Source organism: Varanus komodoensis, unplaced genomic scaffold (genome assembly GCF_004798865.1).
Source record: "Varanus komodoensis strain SLA01 unplaced genomic scaffold, ASM479886v1 scaffold23, whole genome shotgun sequence".
Classification (NCBI taxonomy): domain Eukaryota; kingdom Metazoa; phylum Chordata; class Lepidosauria; order Squamata; family Varanidae; genus Varanus; species Varanus komodoensis.
This window is the reverse complement of record NW_025335627.1, coordinates 16,072,300-16,098,034: the sequence shown is the minus strand read 5'-3', so window position 1 is coordinate 16,098,034 and position 25,735 is coordinate 16,072,300. Positions and strand designations below refer to the sequence as shown.

General features: G+C 42.1%; 1 protein-coding gene and 1 long non-coding RNA gene across 4 annotated transcripts in view; one reads left to right on the top strand and one right to left on the bottom strand.

The window, feature by feature from the left end:
• Positions 1 to 25,735, top strand: part of UNC80 (unc-80 homolog, NALCN channel complex subunit) — a 221,874-nt gene that overhangs the window by 154,641 nt on the left and 41,498 nt on the right. Inside the window, 12 exon segments of the mRNA XM_044431977.1 lie at positions 3,659 to 3,760; positions 8,247 to 8,427; positions 8,836 to 9,104; positions 10,009 to 10,143; positions 13,076 to 13,214; positions 14,644 to 14,740; positions 15,578 to 15,748; positions 16,642 to 16,734; positions 17,473 to 17,508; positions 17,845 to 18,063; positions 20,788 to 20,988; positions 24,624 to 24,747. Of these exon segments, the coding sequence (XP_044287912.1) occupies positions 3,659 to 3,760; positions 8,247 to 8,427; positions 8,836 to 9,104; positions 10,009 to 10,143; positions 13,076 to 13,214; positions 14,644 to 14,740; positions 15,578 to 15,748; positions 16,642 to 16,734; positions 17,473 to 17,508; positions 17,845 to 18,063; positions 20,788 to 20,988; positions 24,624 to 24,747 (1,767 nt within the window).
• The window catches only part of LOC123024355, a 54,820-nt gene continuing 46,749 nt past the window's right edge, over positions 17,665 to 25,735 (bottom strand). For all 3 annotated transcript variants that reach the window (XR_006414905.1, XR_006414904.1, XR_006414903.1), the window contains 2 exons: positions 23,725 to 23,847; positions 17,665 to 18,261 (listed from right to left, as the gene is read on the bottom strand). This is a non-coding gene — a long non-coding RNA (uncharacterized LOC123024355). The remainder of the gene's footprint in view (positions 18,262 to 23,724; positions 23,848 to 25,735) is intronic.

Genomic DNA, 25,735 nt, shown 5'->3' with positions numbered 1-25,735 from the left:
ATCCAGAAGGATACCATGGTCGATGGTATCGAAAGCCACTGAGAGGTCCAGGAGAACTAACAGGGACGCACTCCCCCTGTCTCTTTCCCTGCATAGGTTATTGTACAGGGCGACCAAGGCAGATTCAGTACCGTACCCAGGTCTGAAGCCAGACTGAAATGGGTCCAGATAATCAGTTTCATCCAAGAGTGCCTGGAGATGTCCCACCACCACCTGCTCTAGCACCTTACCCAAGAACGAGATGTTGGCCACCAGTCTATAATTGGCGGCCACCTCTGGATCCAGGGATGCCTTTTTTGAGACTGGCCAGACTACCACCTCCTTTAAAGGGGCAGGTACCCGGCTGTCTCTTAAAGAGGTGTTGATCACCTCCAGGATCCAGGTCCCTATCCCGTCCTTGGCTTTCTTGAGTAGCCAAGATGGGCAAGGGTCTAGTAAGCAGGTGGTAGGACGTACTTGTCCAAGCACCTTGTCCACATCATCAGGTCACAACAACTGAAATTCATCCATTAATTGTGGACTTGATGGCGTCATTGGCACCTCCCCAGTAGAATCTGATTCAATAGTAGAGTCAAGCTCGTGATGAATCTGAGCGATTTTCTCCCTGAAATGCTTGGCAAAGTCGTCACAGTGGGCCTTCGAGGGTGGCACAAGATCTCTCTTTGGGTCCGGATGTACCAGCCCCTGCACCACTTGAAAAAGCTCCGCCAGACAGCATTGTGAGGAGGCAATGGAAGTGGAGAAAAATTTCTTCTTTGCCGCCCTCACCGCCACAGCATAGGCCCGATAGTGGGCTCTTAAGTGTGTTCGGTCAGATTCATCCCGTGATCTCCTCCAACTACGCTCTAGATGTCTCCCAACCTGCTTCATCGCCTGTAATTCAGATGTGTACCAAGGAGATGAACAGGCTCTGCCAGGTGGGAGAGGATGCTTGGGAGCGATCGTGTCAATAGCCCTGGTCATCTCCCCATTCCATAGTTCAACCAAGGCATCGATAGGAACACCAGCCTTGTGTTGGAAAATCCCCCAGAGCCTTCAGGAATCCATCAGGATCCATCTGGCTCCGGGGGCAGACCAACACAATCGGGCCCGCACCCTTACAGAGGGAAAGGCTGCTCTCGAGCTCAAACCTAATGAGGAAGTGATCTGACCATGACAAGGGCGTCAGACTTAAGTCCTCACTCTCAGATCACCCTCTTCCTGCCCTGTTGAGAAAACCAGGTCCAGAGTGTGTCCACGCTCATGGGTCGGGCCAGTGACATGTTGAGACAGCCCCATGGCTGTCATGGAGGCCATGAAGTCCTGAGCCGCCCCGGTCAGAACTGTCTCGGCATGGAGATTGAAGTTCCCCAGGACCAGCATCCCGGGAGTCAACACCAGGTCCAAGATGATCTCCGTCAGCTCAGGCAGGGAGTCTGTTGGGCAGAAGGGTGCACGGTACACCAACAGAATCCCCAGTCTGTCTCGGTCGCCCAACACCAAGTGGAGGCACTCTAGACTCGGCCTCGAGAGGACAGGAAGCCCCAAAAGGGAAATAGAAGCTCGATAAATCAGAGCGACCCCCCCTCCCCTCCCCTCCAGGTGTGTTCGGTGCTGGACCAGGTACACAGGCAGGCACAGTTGTGAGAGGGCGACATCCCCCCTTCCCCCGCCCAGTCTCTGTGATACAAGCCAGGTCGGCCCTCTCATCCACAATCAAATCGTGGATGAGTGTTGCTTTGTTTTGGACCGACCTGCCATTAAACAGCAGCACCGACAGGCCTGGGGGGCAGTTGACAAGTCTACCTGGAACCCGCCGGCTGGGGGAATAACCAGAAAGAGGAACAGGTGTTAACTATCTGTCCCTCCTTCTTCTATGCAGACCTATTAAACCCCCAATGCCATAACATCCATTGCCCATGACCACCCCAATGGTGGTGCCCACGTGCTCCCCAGGCGACATCATACTGTAAGCATGAGATGCACCATTAAAAACAACTTAAAACCAACAATTAAAACAGCTAAAAGCGTACTCACCTTAACCCCCCGCCAGCCCACAAACAAGACGAGAACCAGAGCCCCTGGCCAGCCCAGCCCCCGCTCAGCTCCCCAAACGGCGTCACCACCCTTAGGCTGTCGCCCTTCGGCCATCGCCCCGAGGCCACTGGCCCCGGCTGCCGCCGGCGCTTTCTAGGCCGCAGGGCCCCTCCCCCTCGCCCCACCCCGTCCCGGTGTGTCTCTCACTCATGCCGGGGGGGGCGGAGCAGGGTCCTCGGCAGTGGTCCTGGCGGCGTGGGCAAGCCTCGGAGGCAGCAGCAGGCCTCGGCAGCAGCGGCAGGCCTTGGCGGCGTGGGCTTTGGGCAGCACAGATGGTGGTGGGCCGCTCGTTGACGCTGGTTGCTCCCAGGGGCCGGCCTGGCCACCACCGGCGCTTTCTAGGCTGCAGGGCCCCTCCCCCTCGTCCCACCCCATCCTGGTGCGTCTCTCAGTCACACTGTGGGGGGGCGGAGCAGGGTCCTTGGCGGTGGTCCTGGCGGCAGCAGCGGGCCTCGGCGGCAGCAGCAGGCCTCGGCAGCGCGGGCTTTGGGTGGCGCGGATGGTGGTGGGCCGCTCGTCGACGCTGGTCGCTCCTGGGAGCCATGCTAAACACATTTAGTATGTGTTTCTTGTGCAATCTGCTCTGCTCCTGAATAGAATGTTCACCGATTAGATTCTCTCTCTTTCTTTAGGATTTGCTTTTAGTAGATTTATGTTTATGTTATGTTTTAGCTAAGATTCTGATTTTAATCCATATTTTATAAATATTAGCCCCACTGAGCACTCTTCTTAGCAGAAAGGCAGGCAGTAAAACTAATGCTTAATTAATTGTCTCAAACTTTCCCACTGGACATCCTGCTTTTCTATTATTTATACTCAAAGGAGCTAATGCATTTGTTAGAAACAGACATCTAACCAATGTCTGTAAAGCACAGACATCCCAAACAAACCTTTAATAAAATCCCACAATTAAGTTCTTGAAGCACAACTACAATCCAGTATATAGTTTATCTGGGAGTGAGTGTCATTGAACTCAGTGATGCTCCTGACTGCAGGGCTTCAGCTTGTAAATCACACCTAGTTTTAAGAAGTGTTTAAGCTGGAATTGTTTAAGGTTAAGCTGAATATTTATTATTATCTGGAGTAAGAGCCTCAACAAAGAAAAGCAAAGAAGCATCAGGCTTTTGTGACATTATCCCCTGACTTCCTCTATTTTAACCCCTCACAAACAATAGTGAAAATTGAAATCCTTATCATCACCTCAAAGAACTCCACAAATCTCAAGTTTGTGAGGGTATTCCCTCCTAGGACTCACCATAAGGCAGAGAGGACAATAACGATCTGTCAATTATCTGTCAATGACATCATTGCTCCTGCTCTGAAAGAAGTCCTGGAGATGTGCTGTTCTGCATTCCATGGTGCCTTGGAGCATTGGGTGTAATGTGAGGCATGTTTAGACAGAAAAAAATTCTACAACTTCCAGTATTCCTGAAACAGATTACTAATGTTGTCATTACAACTGCAACTACATGTTTTCATTTGCAAAATACATTGTAAACCATCCAGAGAGCTTCAACTATTGGGTGGTATAGAAATAAATTATTATTATTAATAATATTTTATGTTTTTTGTTGCACTGTAGACATACGTCCGTGATATTTACCCATTTCGAAGATCAGTATCTCCCCAGTTGAACTTGGTACACATGCACCCGGAGAAGGGGCAAGAACTTATTCAGAAACAGGTATTCCATCTTGCATGGGACTTTTCCAGCAGGAACCTCAATGAAAAAAATAGAAACTTAGAAACAGAGCGAGCCAGAAGGGGTCTCCCAGGCCATATAGTCAGAACCCTGGCTCCAGCCAGCTCTGCTCATGACATGCCCACCATGCGAATGTCCAGCCTATCTTTGAACACCCTCACCGATGGGGCTTCAATGACCTCCTGTGGAAGCCCATTCCATACCCTCAGGGTCCTAACTGTCAGGAAGTGCTTCCTGGCATCTAAATGGAACCTTGGTTCCCTGAGCTTTGCTCCGTTAGAGCGTGTCCTACCGTCCTCTGCAGGGGAGAACAGGTCTCTTCCCACCTCCGGGTGACATCCCCTCACATACCTGTATGTCGCCAACATATCCCCTCTGAGTCTCCTCTTCTCCAGGCTGAAGAGACCCCGTTGGACTCTTAGTCTTGCCTCATACCCCATCCCCTGCAAACCGGCCACCAGTCTTGTGGCCCTAGGCTGCACTCACTTGCCTATATCCTTTCTGTAATGAGGGGCCCAAAACTGAGCACAATACTCCAGTTGCGGGTGCACCAGAGTTGTATAGAGTAATAGTAATACCTCTCTCGATCTAGAAGCCACAGTTCTGGCTATGCAACCAAGGGTGGCGTTCACCCTCTTGACCACCGCATCACACTGCTGACTCATGTTTAGCCTGCAGTCAACCAGGACCCCGAGGTCCCTTTCACAAGTGCTGCTCTCCAGCCACTTGTCCCCTAACCTGTACTTAAGACACCTATTCCTATGCCCCAAGTGCAAGACCTTGCACTTATTCACATTGAACGCCATCCTGTTGTCTCCTGCCCACTTCCATAGTCTGTCCATATCCTTTTGGATCTGGAGTACCTGCTCCTCAGTTGTGGCCACTGCTCCAGTTTTAGTGTCGTCTGCGAATTTGATCAGCACACTGTTCACCCCTTCTTCCATGTCATTGATGAAAAGATTAAACAGGATCGGCCCCAGGACAGGGCCCTGGGGGACCCCGCTTGTCACTGGCCACCATCCTGATCATTCCCCACTAATGGTTACCCTCTGCTTTTGGTCAGTCAACCATGTCCTAATCCACCAGACAGTGCTTTGGTGTATCCCAAAACTCCTCAGTTTCTCCACCAGGATATCATGGGGCACTTTGTCAAAGGCCTTGCTGAAATCCAGGTATACCACATCCACTGCATCCCCTCATTCTAGCCATCTCGAAACCTTGTCGTAGAATTCCACAAGGTTTGTCTGGCAGGACCTGTTTTTGCAGAAGCTGTATTATGTGGCTGCCAGCCTCCCTTCCCTATCTAGCATCACTAGATCTCTCACTATTATGAGCCTTTCCATTGTTTTTCCTACAATAGATGTAAGGCTAACTGGTCTGTAATTCCCCCGTCCCTTCTACTACCCTTCTTGAAAATTGGGACCACTGATGCCACCCTCCAGTCCTCTGGAACTTCACCTGTTCTCCACGAGGCCTCAAAAATGGAGGCCAGTGGGTGTGAGAGAACCCCTGCCAACTGTCTAAGTACTCTCGGGTGTAATCCGTCAGGGCCTGGCACCTTTGTAATGTCCAATGCCCTGAGGAGCCCCTTGACTTCAAGGGGGATGACTCTAATCTGTGCCCCTAAGTCCCCGACCTCATCTAATTTCCTATGCGGATATCCCCCATCCTGCTTTGGGGAGAGCACAGAGGAAAAATAGTCATTTAGCATCTGTGCCTGTTCCCTCATACCAGTCACTGGATCTCCTTCCTCCTTATTTAGTTGTCCCACTACTTGTCTCCTCTTCCTCTTCCTATTTATATGCTGAAAGAAGCCCTTTTGGTTGCTCTTGATATTCTTGGCAAGTCTCAGTTCGTAATCAGCCTTAGTGTGAATTGTTATTTAGTTGGAATTGTTACTAGCTAAGACAGGAACCATGTTGGCAGGAACCTCTCTTCCACCTCAGCATCCATTACAAAGGGAGGAGTTCCCATCCTTCCCCTCAGTTTTTCTTGAATTGCCTATAGTTTCTCAGGAACTCTTCTCTTCTTTTTGAGTTCTGAGCATTTTTTTTCTTTTTACTCTTCTACTCTTTAATGTGGATTTCTTGATTTCTATCTCCCTCCACTTTCTGATGTGTTCTGAGGACACTGAAGACCCCCTTCAGAAAAAGTGTTTTTGCAGTGGCTCCAGGCAAGATCTTCTGTACCTGGGAGCAGGGTATTAGAGGTACTGCAGGGACTGATAAGACTCCTACAGAGAGGGGCCAGGTATCAGGGAGGATGGGAGGGAGGAGGAGGCTGGGGGCTCCAAGGAAAGGAAGCGGTGGGAAGGAGTTGAGGTGCATGAACACTAATGCTAGGAGCATGGGTAATAAGCAGGAAGAGCTTGAAGCTCTCCTGTGAATAGGAGGGTATGACCTGGTGGGAATCACAGAAACTTGGTGGGATGAAAGGCAAGATTGGAATGTGAACCTACAGCGATATCATCTTCCTGTCCATTTTAGAAAGGACAGAAAGGGAAAGAGGGGTGGGGGCGTGGTTTTATATGTCAGGGAAGGGATAGGATGCAATGAGATAGAAAGCAGCACAGATGGGGATTCGATAGAGGCAGGCTGTGTGAAACTTAGGGGTCTTGACAGGGAAAGAGACCGACAGTGGGGGTTTGTTATCGCCCTCCAGGTCAACTTGAGACCCTGGATGATGTCCTGACAGGCCAGATTCTAAGGATATCTTGGGGGAGAGACACAGTAATTATGGGAGATTTCAATCTCCTGGATATTAGTTGGGAGACTCACTCAGCGGTGACAGCCAGGTCACGTCGCTTCCTAGAAGCTATTGAGGGAGGGTTTTTCACACAGAGGGTCCGAGAGGTGACCACGTTGGTGGTCTCATTTTGAACTGAAAGAAAGGGTGGGAAGGGAGGGGTTCCTGCCAAAACGTTCTTAGCTAGTACAGTGGTACCTTGACTCACAAACTTAACCGTTCCAGGACTCTGGTCATGACCCAAATTGGTCATGAGCCAAGTCAAATTACCCCATAAGGGTCAATATAAATAAGTTTAATCCATTCTGTAATTATTTTTTTTGCTCACAAAAAATTTGAAGCAAAGTGACAAAGAACAACAAAGCTATCGTGGGCGGGTGGTGGGAGACGGGTGCAATAACGGGTGCACTGGCGGGGAGAGACTGGCATGATCGCAGGCATGCTCGGGGGGATGATGGGTGCAATCGCGAGCACACTCGGGCAGGGAACATGGGCACAATCACGGCCATCTCCCCCCCTCCAGTACTATCGTGGCCATCTCCTCCTCCCTGCAGCATAATTTTTTGTGAAATTTCTGTTCGCAACCCAATTTGGTCATGAATTGAGGCGTTCGTGAGCCGAGGTACCACTGTAAAATCTTCCTGCAGAGCCCATATGTGTGAATGCACAGATGATCACTCATGTTGTTGTTAGTCACGAAGTCATGTCTGACCTATCGCGACCCCATGGACAACATTCCTCCAGGCCTTCCTGTCTTCCACTATCCCCCGGAGTCTGCTCAAGTTCACACCAACTGCTTCAGTGACTCCATCTAGCCACCTCATTCTCTGCCGTCCCCTTCTTCTTTTGCCATCTATTGTTCCCAGCATCAGACTCTTCTCCAGGGAGTCCTTCCTTCTCATTAGGTGGCCAAAGTATTTGAGTTCCATCTTCACTATCTGGCCTTCTAAAGAGCAGTCAGGGTTGATCTCCTCTAGGACTGACCAGTTTGATCGCCTTGCGGTCCAAGGATCTCGCAGGAGTCTCCTCCAGCACCACAATTCAAAGGCCTCAATCCTTCGGCGCTCAGCCTTCCTTATGGTCCAGCTTTCACAGCCATACATCGCAACTGGGAAAACCATAGCCTTGACTATATGCACTTTTGTTGGCAGGGTGATGTCTCTGCTTTTTAGTATGCTGTCTAGATTTGCCATAGCTTTCCTCCCCAGGAGCAAGCGCCTTTTAATTTCTTGGCTGCAGTCCCCGTCTGCGGTGATCTTGGAGCCCAGGGAAATAAAACTGTCACTCATAGAATGACAGTTATGGATAAGCAACTTGCCTTTGCTTGAACCCACTATCTGAGGGTTTACTCTTAACAGTTAGGATATAAACAGAAGAAATAATTAATTAATAATAAACTCCCTGTAAAGCAAGAACCGACTGCGTCGGAAATAATATGCATTGGTGAATGGTAATGAAGGTGGGAGTTATGAAACATCTAGATAAATTGCATCAACATAATTTGCAAGAGATTTGGACACTAAGAAATGGAACCCTAATTTCTAACAGAGGGCTATATTTCAGGCTTGCAGGTATACTTTAGATGCATAGCGAACCGTCTGCTTAAGGACATGGGCATAAGGGTAGCAAAATACTTTTTAACCAGGTGTTAGATTGAAGGTCTGATTTTAGGTGTGTTGGGTGCAAGCAGATTGCTGGACCATTTGTCTGGGTATTTGCCTAGGTATTCACACGCAAGCTAGAAGAAGTGGGCCGGGTTCTGTTCCTCATTTCTCTGACACAGAAGATCCCTATCGCTCACAAGCAGTCTCATGTATCTTTGCTACAAGAGGACCTTCTTCGTTTGCCCTCTTTCCCTCGAAGTGCCATTGATGCAGAATTCTCACTCTTCAATGATCCACAAGGTACTACAGATAAATTTTCTTGCTGAAATTCCGGTGGCTCAATTCAGTTGTGGGGTAGAGGACATATTTTTCTGTGTGGATAAAATGAAATGTCCATTGATCCTCTTAGTTAATGGTTTAGTGTAATGAAGTTTTCAGGCTAGAAAATTATAATGGTATGGGAACTAGTGGGAGTTCTCTCAGTCTATAACCAAAGCAGCTACCACCATTTTCCCTGATATTCTCATCTATGAGAGCTACTGGGCTGCACATGCTGCTGCTGCTGCTGCTGCTGCTGCTGCTGCTGATGATGATGATGATGATGATGGGGTTACTGATCAACGTGAAATGTTTTTAGGAAGGTAAAACATTATTCTTTGAAAGAAGCTGCAGCATTTGAGTTTGACATTAATTTGTTTCCTCTTTTAGCTGGAAAGGAGCTCTTTGGCCTTGACACTCTTCACAAAAGCCTGTGGATTAAACTATTAGAGGAGATGTTTTGGGGGATGCCCAGTGAATTTCCCTGGGGGGATGAAATCATGCTGTTCCTGAATGTATTCAATGGGGCCCTGATCCTACATCCTGAGGACAGTGCCCTCTTGAGGCAATATGCTGCCACAGTAATCAACACGGCTGTGCATTTCAACCACCTCTTTTCTCTCAGTGGATACCAGTGGATCCTCCCCACTATGCTGCAGGTGAGACAGAGGCATCAACAACACTGAACTAGCTGATAGGCCAGTTCTCCTAGAGTCAGGCAGTCAGCTCAGTTTAGACATATGTCTGTGTTTAAGGCACATCTGAAGAGCCATGTTGGCTCAGTCCAGAGACTACATATTCCAGCACCCCGTTCCCAGAGTAACTAACCAGATGTCTCTGCAAAGCACATGTGCAGGGTGTGAGTGTAAATGTTTCCTGGTCATTTGTATTGAGAAGCATACTTTTTATGATATGGGAGGCAATATATGGCATCAGAATGGGTTTTCCATGAAACTTGCCTTGGAGTCCTTGTTGTTGCTTTAAGTCATAGTGGCAATTTCTTCATCACACCATTTAATGACACAGTTACATTGTCTTTTGGTGGAGAAATACATATCCAAGTAATTATTCCATCAGAAAGGAATGCCTCTCTGTGTGCCTGCATATAGTGCCGGTTCTGGGTTTTGGAGGGCCTTTGGGCCAGACACTCTCAGTGATCCCCCATCCTCTGTGAGTCTCTTTTGTCATGACCATGGTTACCAGCTGTTATTGTTGCTCACCTTCCTCCTTATCATTGCTTCAACTTTCATGTTTGACAGGCAGAGAACCCATGACTGAGTAGGCATCTGCAGCCCATTCTTCACATCAGTTTTCTGGGCTTAAGCACCCAGGAATATGTTACTTAAGAGTGAAAGACAGTTAAATAAACAATTTGCAAGGATGAAGAGGAGGAGCAACTCCAGGGCTATCAGGCCTGCTAGTGCCCAGCCACGCCTATGCTTGATGCCACCTGTATTATAGGCATAATACAGGAATGGAATATGTGGAGTTTTTGAATGTAATTTGTCTCCAGGTCATCATTTTTTTTCAAACAGTACTTTCAAGGGTATTCTTTCTGCCCAGGTATATGCTGACTATGAAAGCAACCCTCAGCTGCGACAAGCAATTGAGTTTGCCTGCCGCCAATTTTACATTCTGCATCGTAAACCCTTTGTCCTGCAGTTGTTTGCCAGTGTGGCTCCACTCCTGGAGTTTCCTGTGAGTACAAACAGATTCCCTACATCAGCTCTGAGTGTTTGTTTTAGCAGTTGTGATAGCTGAATCCTAGGCTTAGATGATTGTTGATTGTCCATATTGGCTGGTTTGTACAACCAGCAGGTAAGGGAGTCATGGTGGCTTCTTATTTTTAGCCCCATGTGTGATGTGTGCTGTGTATTTTGCTCCAATTATGGGTTCTGGAGTGGTTTAGAAGCTACTCCCAACATGCACCTCAGCAGGTTTGGATGGCATGGAAAGCGGCACAGGCAGTTCGGTACATTGCAGAGTGGGTGCCTCTGCTTCTTTTCTCACTGGTTGTCCAAGCAGTCAGAGTGTTGCCTTGTAAATGGAATAACATGAACTCTCCACTCTCAAGAACAGCATTTTGTGCAGTAATATAGAAAATACACAGTTCTTACCTATTCCTCAGTTCTCTGACAAATCTTTACCTTCTAATGCACATACATGGTTAAACCATTCTTTAGGAAATGGATAGGATTATCCTTCCTTTCTTCAACCACCCATCTGGCCCACCGAGAGGAGAGTGAATGTGCTTGCCCTCTCTGCCCATTCAGCAGGCCGGTGGTAGGTGTCCACAAGGACAATGTGCATAGGCCGATGTCCTAAAGATTATCTCCTGGAGAGAAGAATCTGGTAATAGCTTGATTTTGGCTGATGTGCAATGGTTTTTAAACACATTGGCTACTCTCTTTGGACAAGTTCTCCACTGTGGATGGTCTCAGAGGCAGGGCTAGTGCACTGAGTAGATAAGAAGGGTTCTCTCATTGCATTCGTCTTCCTTGAGATTTCCTGGAAATGTCAGAAATGTTTATTTTGTGAAGAACAATTGTACCTGTTCACCAAGCCATGATAAATACCATCCTATAGAGATAAATAGTACTAAGATTTGGTTATTCACTGGAGGTACTTGGTTGACCTGGATATTAATAAACATTAATAGATATTAATAGGGCATAGGGTTTTCTAATCTGTGCCACAGACTTTCTAAAATTGTGAAAATTACTGTTGAAGAATAACATTCACTGAGTTTCTGAAATAACTATCACATAATGCAGTCCCAGGGCAAACCATCCTCTCAGGCTGCAATTTGCTGTGGAAAGGAGGTTGTTGTTGGCACCAGTGGCAACATTATGGGGCATGGTTTTAATCAGAACTGCGATGGTTGAGGAATGAAGGGAAGGGCTGAACCCTTTGTAAAGCATACTTTGGAGATATTGCAGCTTCTGTTCCAGACCACTGCAATAAAGTGAATATTGCAACAAAGCAATTCACGGATTTGGGGGGAGGTTCCTGATGCATATCAAAGTTACGTTTACTTTGTGTAGTCTATTAACTATGCAATAATATTATGTCTTAAAAACAATGTACACACCTTAATTAAGAAATACTTTATTGCTAAAAATGCTAACCACCTGAACCTTCAGAGAGTCATAATCTTTTTGCTGGTGGAGGGTCTTGCCTCGATGTTGGTGGCTGCTGGCTTATCAGGATGATGGTTGCTGAAGGTGGAAATTCCTTAAAATAAGACAGCAATGCAGTTTGCTGCATTGATTGACTCTTCCTTTGGCTGTTTGGTGCAAGAGGCCTAGCTTTCAGCCTATCTTGGCTTTCAACATGCCTTCCTCACTAAGTTTAATCATTTCTAGCTTTTGATTTAAAGTGAGAGATGTGCAACTCTTCCTTCCAGTATGGTTGTGTCTCAGAGAATAGAGAGAGGAGAAGGAGAGAGGGAAATGGTCAGTCAGTGGAGCTGTCAGAAAACACACAATATTTATCAATTAAGTTTGCCATTTTATACGGGTGCAGTTCATGGTACCCCAAAACAATCACAATAGTAACATTAAAAAATCACAGATCCCCATAACAAATGTAATAATAAAGAAAAAGTTTGAAATACTGTGAGAATCACCAGAATGTGACACAGACACACAAAGTGAGGAAATGCTGTTGGAAAAATGGTGACTTGCTTGATGCAGGGTGCCAGAAACCTTCTATTTATAAAAAATGCAATATCTGCAAAGTACAATAAAGCAAAGTGCAATAAACTGTGTTATGTCTGCACTTGATCAGGTTCATATACAGATGTGATTTAACAAAACAATATTTAAAAAATCAGTTGCTTCATATATGATCTAGTTCGACCTGGTGTCATCCTGTTTTCTTGATTTTAGTCAGATAAATGTCTTTCTCAATCATTGAGACTTGGAGCACTTTGAACCAAATGCATACTTTTTCTGTGCTTAATTAACAACCTAGGAACACCCCATTCCTGGACAGTTTTGTGATATCTGAGGCTCAAAATCTCACAATTATTTATACCTAGAGTTAACCTATTGTTAGAATCTATGGTTCGTTAACTGAAAATGGAAGTGGTATGCATGCAATTCACACACTCTGCTCCTCTTACAATTCCTGAATTGAACACCCTAGGAATTGTATAACATTAAGTATGAATTTTGTACATATATCATGCTGCCATGATGTATATATTAGATTCATTTAGCAGCATTCATGTAAAATGCTTACATTACCAAAATGGTACATCTCTAAGCATAATGACTAATGTAGTACAGATCCTCTGGAGCGATGATCCCCTGGAGAGAAGAATGGAGAGCCACTGTGGTGCAGTGGTTGAGAGCATGGGTCTGGAACTTGGGCAATCTGCATTCTAGTCCCCACTCAGCCATGGAGCCAACTGGGAGACTTTGGGTTAGTCACAAACTGTCAAGCCAACCTATCTCACAGGTTGGTTGTTGTGGGGGTAAGACTGAGAGCAAGAGGGGAAGAATGATGTAAGCTGCTTTGAGTTCTTGAAAAAGAAAAAAAGGTGGGATATAAATATAATGTAAATTAATACATAAATAATGGAACTTAAATAATCAAAGTAACTTTTCCCCCTACAAAAATACAGGAAGCTGCACACAATGGACCCAGCAAGGGGGTATCAGCTCAGTGCCTTTTTGACCTATTGCAGTCCTTAGAAGGAGACACTCCAGATAATCTGGACATTCTAGAATTGGTGAAAGCAGAAAAGCCTCTAAAATCTTTAGGTATTTTCCAAGTTTCTTTTAATTAGCCTTTTCTATGAAAAAAATGGTTTTGCTAACTTTTCGGACAATACTTTTGGTTTCAACTGTTTTTAAGTAAGTTGTTTTAAATTTACTACAAACAGTCCTTGAGTTCTCTCTACTTTATGTGTAAGCAAAGAGGACATTAAAAGTACAGTTCTTATCTTTCCTCCATTATATAAAAAGTATCCATCATTTCACAAATAGTGTTTTCTATTTTATGTTTGAAAATAAACTTCAAATTAATTTCAACAAACTTGTTTATATAATAAATGTTGTTTTTATTTGCTGAAAATGGTTCTAGCCTGCTTTGTGAATTTTGGCTTTTGTGACTAACTGGGTCATGTTCTTGAGCTTTCCATACATTACAATTTTTGTGTGCGTACTTAGAAGGAAGTCCCACTATGTTAAGTGAAGCTTACTCCTTACTAAGTGTATCTAGCTTTGCAAACTTCTGCAGGAATTCTATACATGTTTACTCAGAACTAAGACCACTGAATTCAATGCAGCTTATTCCCAGGTAAGCAGTTATAAGATTGCAGCTTTAGATTCCTTTATTAGAACAGTTAATCGAATTCCATCCAAGCCCACTTGTACACTGATAAAAAATTAAGCTATAATCAAACATGCAAAAGTTCTGCTTTAGTCTATTAAATGCAGTGCTCTTAAGCATGCCTAATTTTGTGTTAGATAGTGGCCTTAGTCTGTTATTAAAATGCAGAAATGGGAGTTGAACGTCCTTTTGAAATCTTCCTAATGTTTATGTTTCTGTAATGTTGAGTTATTAGAATATAGTTCGGCACTGGAGAAGAATATATCTTCTGTGGCAGAAAAAAAGCCCTTACTGGGCAGGGGGGAAATAACTTTCTGGGCTGGAGGGAAAAAAACTTTTAGGATTTTGTAGGACACATTTCAGCACAGAACTAGCTACAAGCTTCTAGTGTTTTAATTATTTGGGTTAATTGATCAGTTGTGATACAAGGTAATCTTGGGGACCATTGCACCTCAAAAAAGGGCCTTATTATATGCTTGTACGACATAGTTCTAAAGCAGCCTTCCCTAATTTGATGACCCACCTTTAGGTGTATTGCATGCATCATTTCCAGTCAGCAGGTCCAACAGTCACACTAGGTGGGATGATGAGAACCATGGTTCAGCACTTCAGCAGAGTGCCATGTTGGGGAAGACTGCTCTAAAGTCTCCCCCCATCCCAGTAATAACCTTCTGAGGTTAATCCTATTAAAGAAATCAGGACACGGAAAGTACTTGCCTAAGACACCTAGAGACATCTAGTGAAAGTGAGATCTGATTTAGTGAACCAAAGGTGCTTTGCTGAACCTATTTCATCTTCTTAAGTGTCATCACCATTTCCACATAGTTAGTTACCTGTTTCTGGCTTTTTCCTTTTCAGATTTCTGCTATGGCAATGAGGACCTTGCTTTTTCAATCAGCGAGGCTATCAAATTGTGTGTAACTGTTGTGGCATATGCTCCTGAGTCATTCAGAAGGTAACATCTATGTGGGGTTTTGTTTGTTCTGGTTTTGCTTCTGAGTGCATTTGCAAAGAATGAGTGACATGAGCTTGAGATACAGGAAAAGATACAACTCCAGTGCAACAGTTTGATATGGGCACCATTAGAACCCTGTTTGTGATTTGAATCTTTTTGACAGCTTTCTCTTACTGTTTCAAGCAGCATAATGTTATTTAGTGTTTGTTTTTAACTGATTTTTATTGAAATGTGGATAATCTAACCGTTATTTCAATAAAAAGGCTCACAATAATTTGCCAGTGTCCCCCCAGAATAACCAAAAAAGTATCATCAATTTCCAAACTTTTCAAAAGAAAGTCATCTGATTTTTAGAATACAAGCTTGTGCATGTTTAGACTGAAAAATGACCTACAGTTTTGAGTATTCAGAAGCTATATTTACTTCTGCTGCAACACTGAGGAGCTGCAGTCTCCAAACCCATTTTAGTTTCATAAAATATTTTAAAGATATGATACTTCTCTTTAACCCTTCTCACAATGTTTCAAGCAGCATGTCTGCCTTTTAACAATGTGTTCTAAGTGCCTTAAATGTTGCCTTAAATTTTATCTTGTTAAAATTTAACTGTTTTGTCATTATTGTTTATTTTACTTTTCATAATAAATCAGTCATGCTATATTACTGGAAAACTGCTACCACAGGAGGAAGGGCCTTCATAGTTGTCACAAGACGTGGCAAGACCTCTGCCTGGTACTGTTGGCTGCAGTCGAGAATTGATTTCAGCTGATCTTAGTTGTGCTGTACATCTGGCCACATCCTAATTTTGATTTCATTTTGACATGATGCACATCACCACAGTCTTCAGATGCTGATGGTCCTTGAAGCCCTGGTGCCTTGCTACCTGCAGAGGCTTAAGAGGCAAACTTCCCAAGTGGAGACAGTGACAGCAGCTCGAGAAGAGATTGCTGCTACTGCTGCTCTTGCTACATCCTTGCAAGCCCTCTTGTACAGTGTGGAAGTTCTTACTAGGTGAGGCACTCCAATTTTCTGTGTGCATTTTGGAGAACACAAAACTTGAAGAACATGAGAGCATTATTCCATATTATCGATCATGGTAAAAGTTGATATTCACTCATAAAAGTATAGTGTGGATCAATCTGAATTTTCAGATGAGAATTCAAATCAGCAAACCTCAGGGTGGAATTCAAAAGTTTCAAAGCTCATGATTTTCCATTTAAAATGTGATGTCAAAAATTGTTTAAGTGGAAACTGGGGGTCAAAGGCAAAATCTGAACTTTGATCATATACAATGGTACCTTGACTCACGAACTTAATCTGTTCCAGGACTCTGGTCGTGACCCAAATTGGTCATGACCCAAGTCAAATTTCCCCATAAGATTCAATGTAAATAAGGTTAATCCATTCTGTAAATATTTATCACAAAAATTTGAAACAAAGTAACAAAGAACAACAAAGTAACCAAGTACAGTGCAGTAGAGAACACTAACATAGGTTGGGGAGGTTATTGCTTGTAGGGAGAGTCCAAACCATAATCGTGCGATAGATCTTGCTGGGGGGAGCAGAGATGGGCACAATTGTGGGCGCGCTCATGCGGGGGGAGATTGGTGCAATCACAGGTGTACTGGGGGGAGGTGGGTGCAATTGCAGGCGTGCTTGTGCAGGGGGCGAAGGGCACGATTGTGCTGGTGGGGGAAAGACAGGCATGATCATGGTCATCAACCAATGTGAAGTTTACGAACTGAGGCAATTTTTCTCTGAAATTTCTTTTTGTGACCCAATTTGGTCGTGAACTGAGCCATTTGTGAGCTGAGGTACCACTGTATGTAGGTGATTTTTTAAAAATCATCATTTCCATGGCAGATTCAAAATTTGACACCAGGTTCTTCTTCTTCTTTAAATAGGCCAATGACTGCCCCTCAGATGAGTCGCTGTGATCAAGGGCATAAAGGAACTACTGCTGCTAACCATTCTATGTCATCTGGTACAAACACCAGGTAGTCAATTGAAGCTATCTTGCCACTTGCTCCACTCTCTAGTTATTAGAGTGCCTTATAATACTGTATTCATTCAATTCATCTTACAGCTGAAGCTCCTTTAATTTATCTAGCCCTTTTAAAAAGGACTTGACAAATGCTAGTTCCCATCTATTTTACACCATGTTTCTTGTAAACATGATTTAATAACATTCCCTGAGTTCTATGATCTAGTGTTAAGCATGTTTGCCCCAGTAATCTTTCTGTCATAATTTCAGTTTTAGTTTTAATGTTTGTACAGGGATTGTATAATAATTTTGTCACATTTTATATGCTGGAAGTCCACTGACAGAAAACAAATCTCCCTACAGATCAAGATCACACTTTTCTGGCATGCCCACATGTTTATTGCAAGAAATCCATATATAGATGTAACATTGAATAGAGCTATATGTACAAATGCAGTGCACCTAGGTCCGAAGAGTGCAGTCACCATCTCAGATACATCCAAGAACTAGCTGCACAAATCTGGGCTTTTGGACATGAGATTTCATTCAGATACAATGCCCTGTCCAAATGCTATACCTACACTAGGGCTTCTGGTAAACTGCAAGCAGGACAAGTAGCATGAGGAGGAAAGACATGCTTGCTCTCACTCCCCCACCACATGTAATGTATCGTTACTGGCTCAATGTATCTTTACTACTTCAGATCCTAGATTTTAAAAAATCACTCTTACCATTTTGTCTCTATTTCTAGGTACCCAGAGCAAGGAGCCAAATTGCACTTTATCAGGTATTGTAAGATTGCCATCTGCTACCCTTCACATGTGTTGATGAACTTTGCTTTTCTCTCTTTTTGGGTTCCACTTTCACCAATTTACTACAAGGGATGGCTTAAGAAGGAAAAACATCTAAAGAATTTTAACAGAGTTTTCTAGGCAACAGTATGTCTCTTTTTAGCTCCTGAATTGTTTATTCTTCCTTTCCTTCATGGAAGAAATTACTTACATCAAGTCATGATTAACCTCACAGGTACATTCCTAGCTGTTCATAAGGAGGGGTTCATTACAAACTTTTCATTCATTCTCACATTTTCTTTACCTTCGCTTTTCCATTCTGCCTCTTTCAGGGAAAACCTTCACTTGCTGGAGGAAGGCCAAGGACTTCAGCGGGAGGAACTTGATGAACGCATTGCTAGGGAAGAGTTCAGGCGTCCCCGTGAGTCCCTGTTGAATATCTGTACTGAGTTCTACAAACACTGTGGCCCCAGACTTAAGATTTTGCAGAACCTTGCTGGAGAACCCAGGGTGACTTCGTTGGAACTGCTGGATGTTAAGTCTCACATGAGGTATTATTTTAGTATATTGATCTTTTAAGAGCTATATAGACATATGTACAGTGCATATCAAACTGTAGAACTACATGCAGTAAATATATCTCAGGCCCAGGAGTTTTTCTTTGTCATCATAACACATTAAGCTGAATTCTAAAGTCTTTCTGAGCAGAATATGATCCAGCCATATTCTCCCCTGATTCCTTCATTGTCCTAAGAATGGAAAGGAAAGACATCCAGTCAGAGCCTGAAACCCGGACTGGCATCATGATATCAAAATCACAGCACAAACATGCCTAACTCGAGGTTAGTGGGATAATTCAACTTATTTATCAATTCTTGATATATCCTTTTACTACTGCCAACCCTAAAGCTTTGGTTAAAATCTGGATGGCATTTCTGGCACCAGAAAGACATAAGCTGCCCCCATGAAGTTTTGGTTTGTTCGTTTGTTTGCTTTTTTTGTAATTTATGGGTGCAGATATTTGCATTCTGTTTATGTTTAGTTCTGCAGAGTGCCTCTGTAAGAAAATAGTACATTTGATATATGGTTTCCCATATTTCAGTAGTGCCATATCATTTCAATATTTTTGTCCTGGAAAAAATGTGCTAATACTGGAATATATATGACTTCTTTGCCTTCCTCCCATAGCAGGGTTTTATTTCTAGTGCTGCAAGTCTCCCCATGCACATCACTTGCACACTTGATAAATTATTGTTGCAAAATCTGGAGTAAGGGAGAAGTTACTCCCATCACAATAGCCACAAGTCCTTAGTCAGTACATCTTATATTTCACAGCACACTCAGTAAGATTTAGCTGATTTAGAGTAACTCACGCCTTGGCTATGGAAATAAAGTGCTGCTTCTGTTCTACTTAAAGTTCCTCACATAAATTGATCAAAGCTGATTTTCTCCCTTTAGTGAGAACTAACTTCAGTGAAATGCTCAATAATTATTCAGGTTTCCTCTATGCATTTTAAAAGCCACATTGTTGTTAGTACAGGTGTGTATGATTATCTGGAAGAAATACTGCTAAGAGGTAGTTTTGAATGTTGATAAATAATCTGAATACAGGCATAAGCTAGTGTCTTACTGATCCATTTTTTAAAGCCTTTTCTTTCACAAGTAGTCAGCATGTGGACTCTGGCATTAGGAGAGCTAATGACATTAATGCTTTACCTTGCTATGGTCTTGATCTGGATTGAGAACTCACACCTTCCATTTGCACTGCTGGGAACAAGCACCTAATCACTCTTATAATCCTCTGCTTTGGAGTTGTGATGAGGTGTACAGCATAAAGTAGGGCAGCCTGATACACTGAACATCTTCTGATTCGGAATCATAGGCACACAAAGACACTCAACATTTCTTAAGTCCCATTTATATATGAAATAGAGTAATCTAGAGCAACTCTAGAATGGTAAATGGATCTTGAAAAGTAGAAATGCACATAGATATTGTTGTGCTATATTGCTGCAGTTGCCACAGTAAGACTGGGAACATGGAACAAGGATTTCTCAGGCACCTGTCAGAGGTTTTGTGACAGAAGTCCATTAAAGTCAAATACAGGGTTGTATCACTTTAAATGTATTTAGCATCTGCCTATTGTATCTCTATTAAAGTGTGTATAATTCAAATGACATAACTTTTGCTTTGTTGTCAGTTTCCAGCACCTAAGGGTTTGTGTCTAAAATTAAATTCTAATTCTAAATTAAAATGTAAAAAATCTATAATACTTTGTGATTTAAACCTTTAATGTTAACAAAGTTTCAAGGTAAATTGTTGAGGAAGGAACTTTGTAACGTACACATGGTCCAGCGTTTTTCTGTTCTACTTAGACTGCCACTTCTTTCTATAAAACTAAGGGTTACTGGGAGTTTTTCTAGTTACAATTATCTACATGCCTTCTCCTGTTTTCTAGAATATGCACTTCCTTCAGTTTAAACTGTAGATGTACTGGATAGTGATTTATTATGGCTATAGATTGAAAGCCTAGTGTTTGTCTTCTGACACTCAAAGGGTTTTCAGAAATTAGAGATCCCAGTATTCTTAAAGTAATAATGGTGATTATATGTAAGGAAAGCAATATGAGAAGGATGAGGAAAGTACAAGAACAACATAGCAGGATTTAAAATTTAGATGTGAGTGTTGCACCATGGCTAGAGTAAGCTGGGACTCTGACTGGGGCTCATGAGTCCTGTGTTCTAGTTGTCTCTCATCTATGAAGTACACTAGGTTACTTTGGATCAGTCACTGACTTTTAACTTAATCCACCTCACAGGGTAGATTAAGGAAGAGAAGCATGTAAGTTGCCTTGGCTTCCTTACAAAAGGAACAAAGGCAGGAGCCAACTGTAAAAACAGATAAAATTAATAATAGTGCATATAACATAGAAATGCAATATATATTCATTGAGAAATGAATTGACTTCATCTGAAAGCAACTATAACATTATTAGCATGGCTACTAAAATATCAGCAGTCAATCAGATCATATACAGTATTTGATTCTTCTTTGGTCTTTGATTATGATCCATTATTGTATACCATATATAGGTAATGGAACAATATTTAAATAAATGTCACAGAAGAAGTTAACTATGCTGAGAATATGTTTGGGGTTATGTTCTTGAATCACATCTATTAAATTGTCTGTGCTTTTCCAGTGTGCACTGGTTGTAGCTTTCTGCATATGAGCTCACTTTCTCAGATTTCCCTCTTAATGAGCAATGATTTTAGATTGGCAGAAATTGCACATTCCCTTCTGAAGCTGGCACCTTATGACACCCAGACAATGGAGAGCCGTGGGCTCCGGCGATACATCATGGAGATGCTGCCCATCACTGACTGGACGGCCGAGGCAGTGAGGCCTGCCCTTATTCTCATCTTAAAAAGACTGGATCGTATGTTCAATAAAATTCACAAGATGCCTACTTTGAGGTAAGCAGGTAGGATGGAAATCTATGGGGGTCTGTTTCTGATGTTGCAAGCCTCGAAGGAAGGGTTTGTCTTTTTATTGACAGTGTTTTGCTGCACTGAACTTTCATAGCAAAAAGAAGAGATTTTTTTCTTCTATTAGTGTAGGTACATGTGAACATATTTGAATGCAACAATCAAGGGAATGCATCTTTTATTTTAAAAAATCTCAACAGAAATTATTCAAATGTAGCATCCTGATCAAAACAGGTATCCACCACTGAGATTTTTTGTTGCTTTTGTAATGTTTATAGTCACAGGAAATTAGAGTTTAACAGAATTAAGCATATATGATTATAAACACTGTAAAGCTGGATGTGCAATTTATTGTAAGCCTGTCTGCATCTAAATATAGGATTTTCTTTTAAATATAGAAAACATAAGAGATGCAGGAGGTTAATCCCTCTGAATATTAGAAAAGTAATCAGTGGTTCTGTTTTATATTGTGAAAGAAAACTGTAGCTGCTTTGTCGTTCTTGAGCCAGTTGGTTTTTCTGCATCATTAACCTGTTGATCACAAAGGCATGTTTTTCTGTCATGTTTTAGTTGTAGCAGCTTATCACAGCCTTGGATTGTGTGCACACACTGGATTTTGAAGGATTTTTTGAGAAAGTGTATGGAAAATCTTAGGATCTTTTGAATAGAGGTATTTGAAGTAGGATCTGGCCCAACAAAGTTTATATTACAATATATCTGTTAAATTTCAAAGTGTCACAAAACTTTTGTTTCCCCTGCTTCAAAGAAATTCTTCTAAGTGTAGGTTAAATGCTTTATACATTTGATATATTTGTTTCTTGATAAATTATTGCTTGTGAGCAAAGATCCATATCAAGACTGCCCTTTTCTCTCTTTCCCAATGAAATAAAATAAACATCCTCCTTTCCTCTCATCTTATTTCTTGTAACTTATCAAAAGGATGCTGTTGACAGGAAGTTTCTGTTTGTACTGTTTCATCTATTTTTTTCAAATCTTGGCTGTGTTTTTCTAGTTTTATCTCCTAAGCCCTAAAAAACAACCTGGAATCTTTAATGGCTCATTCCTTTCCCTGTATGACATGTCAAGCAAGACAAGCTTAGCTGCTATATTTTCCTTACTGTAACTGTAAAATCATCACCATTTCTTGCTTCCATATAGCCTGACATGCCTGATCCTGCCTAATACTGAGAGCTAAGCAGGGTTGAACCTGGTTGAAATCTGGATGGGTGACTTAATGTTGTGAACCATCCAGAGAGCAGTATAGAAATGTAATGAATAATAACAATAATAGATGAGGAAGAAAAGGAGTCAGGGCACAATGGCATTTGCTGGATTTGGAAATCTTTCCTGACTTCATAAACTATGATTTACAAATCTTAGTGAACATTGGAGCCAAGTGTTCCTCCCTTCCCCCACTAACTTTTGATGTTCTTCTTGGCTTGCATTAGGCCAGAATTCTTTGTAACAGCTAAACAATAGAATTCTGTTTTAATCTTAGCAAACTAAGTTGGATAAGAAAATAGCAGATCCTCATTACACATCCTCAAAACTATTTCTTCCCATGGTCTGATTCCATATTAATGTTTCCATGATGCACCCAAATACTAATCTCTGGAGAATTTTAGATTTTTCTACCTTTCCAGAAGTCCATGAGCAAATTTTGGGGTTCTCTATTTCCTTTAACTATCATGACATGGGAATAGAATCTACAAGATTGAATTCTGGAAGAAATATGCGACTTCTGGGTGCTCTAAATTTCCTGAAATACTTTTCAAGGCATGGGCAAGGAAAGAAACCTCATTCTTGATGAACAAAGACTAGGGTTATAACTACTTGGAAAGGGTGATTATGCATTCTGTTCATGTCATTGGAGATACAACAGTAGTTGTATCTCCAATGACATTGGAACCGGCTTAAGTTGTCATTTAAATTCACCAAACAAGGGCTTTTGTTCAGAATATTGCAAATTCAGAATATACCTCTGCAATTTATCCAGTCACATTAAAATCTGCCAGTTTACTTAGAAAAATAATTATATATTATTCTTACAGTATTGTTATCATTGCATTCTACCTTTTCTTTCATATTATGACTGTTCTGTATATGCAGGTTGAACATCACTAAAGACATGCCTAGCGATCAGTGTTTTTACATTTGTTAAGTACTGAAACATGCTTGCTGCTGTCTAATTTTACATGCAGAATAGCCACATGCAACAGTATGTTCCTATGGAATAATGTTTCTGATAGATTCTGGTGCAGAGCAAAATTTACAGTGATTTTTTTCAAAGAGATTTGAAGCCACAATAGGCCTACAGTTTTAGATCTCTGTTCTACAGAAAATAAACTTTGAAATCAAGGTAGGAGAAGCACAGAACTGCTGTCTATAGACAGTGCCTGTTATGACCAATTCACCAGACTCCATGTTCTTTATTTGACATACTGTGTTACTGTAAGGTGCTCTCAGTGGCCCATAATGAAAATTTAAGGCAATAGCACAGTGATAAACTATGGATTGCTCAGTCAACTTGCCTGTCAGCCTTTGATGAAGATAATGGAAATAAGAACTTCATTGAGCACTGATAGGTGAGCTATAGTGATGGGAATGAGCTCACCACCACATTACTGTGTGCTACCTTCCAGCCAACAGAGAGCTATGGAAATCACTGGCTTTATAATGGCCCTTTGCCCAACCATGTATTCTATCCAAATACACATAGCTTACCAAAACATGAAGAATGTTGTCACACTATAGACAGATGCAAAAGGTTCTTCTGTGTCTCACATGTACTCAGAAGTGTTCTGAAGGGGAGTCTTTGAAGTTCAGAAGATTAACTTAAAGAGGTTGCTGAAAAGGGAGAAGAAATGCAAATTCTTATTGTTACAGTATTTCTTTGCTGGATTTGTCTGAAAGCAACCAATTAGCATCATGCTTTCTGGGTGGCTGCTAGAATAAAAATACTGATATTAACAATAAGTAAAATATTACTATTAAAATATCAGAATAAATAAAACAACAACTGTAATATGCATAGTCAAGTAAAATTAAAACATAAATTAATATATTAAAATCTGTGCATAATATTGATAATCTAAGTGGTGCCATAGGTGTGCCAAAAAAGAAAAGTTTTTGTTAGGCACTTGAAGCTCAACAAGGTAGGTGCCTGACTGAATCTCAAGTGGTAGAGTGTTTTATAATTATGCTATGGTCACATGGGGAACAAATTTCTCAGACTATTAAGTTCTAAAAAAATAGCAATCTCAATACAAAGATGGCTTGTTGAAAAGCCTCAGCAACCTGGTCTCTTTCCAAAAACCAGTCATGAACTGAAACATGCATCTTCATATGCGCAGTGCTGATCTTTGTCACTGTTTCTCACTGTGGTTGCTATGATTATTATTTCTTTTCTTTTCTTTTTTGTATCATTAGTTGAGCATCAGGTCCAGTTTTCTGTAATCTGCAATTTCTTTTGCACCTCTGCTTTTTTATACCATGGGTATAATACCCACATTGTAAAGTGGATTGTTGCCATAAACATTCCTTGGTGTCACTCTGTGTCAGTCACCTTGTTGCAGGGTTCTGGTGGAGCCAAAGACCTAATGCCACCTACTGTTGTGTTCCAGGCGACAGGTTGAGTGGGAACCTGCCAGCAATTTGATTGAAGGGGTTTGTTTGACACTTCAGAGGCAGCCAATCATATCCTTCCTGCCTCATCTTAGGTCACTGATCAATGTCTGTGTCAACCTGGTGAGTAGCCAACTCTGCAGTCTCCTGCAAATCTGCTAAGCTTCCTTCTGCACTAGAGACTTCCATGGAATGACTCTTTAGCCAGTTGTCCTACTCATAAAAATAAGATCCTCCAGTGATACTAGAAATAGCGGAGTACATTTTCAGAGTGGTGCATGGGGAGAGGACAGGAAAGGAGCCCATAGTCTAGTGACTGGTTTTTGCTACTTTCCACACACCACTTTGAAAATCTATTCCTGTATGTTGCGTCGAGAGTTGAGGGCTGCAAGTTGGAGAGTGGGGTGGTGGATACTGCACACACCTGGTAGAGGAGTTAGGAGGGAGGTGGGGGAGGCTAGAGACAAATTCATGGAAAAATTAATTAAAATAAACCACACAATTATTATTGCTCTGCAAAAGGGCATCAATAATTGACTTGACCAGAAAATTGCTGGCATAAATTTGCTTTGGCATCTGTAATGTCCATAGTCTAAAGTAAGTTTGGGATTTTCTTTTTTTGGGTACAATGTTCAGATCCTTCTGTCACTTAGCAATATTGTTACCTGGATTGTAGTTTAATTTCCACTAGGGAATATCCTAATCAGAAAGGTTTTACCTGGTGATCCAGTTTGCATGCATAGAACCAAATGGTGATCCAGTGTGCTAGAACCAAATTGTGGACTTGACCATGAGAGACAATGAAATTTCAGAATTAGAGCATTCTACATTGCATGTTTTGATATAAAAATCATGCCTTCAGACAGTATATAAAATTTGGTTTCTTGTCAGGAAATTTTTGCAAAGTTTTTAGATTAGCTTTGTTAGATTTTACTTTATTTTTCTTGGTTTTGCAGCTTAATGTAAAAATGAATAAATGGAGATACTTCCTATAAACTAGGAATGGGGATCCAGTAAAATGTGGAGAACCACATATTCTTTTTCTTGCACTATACATTTAAAAATACCCTTGCACTACACACTTACATACACTGCTGGATTGAATTTACTG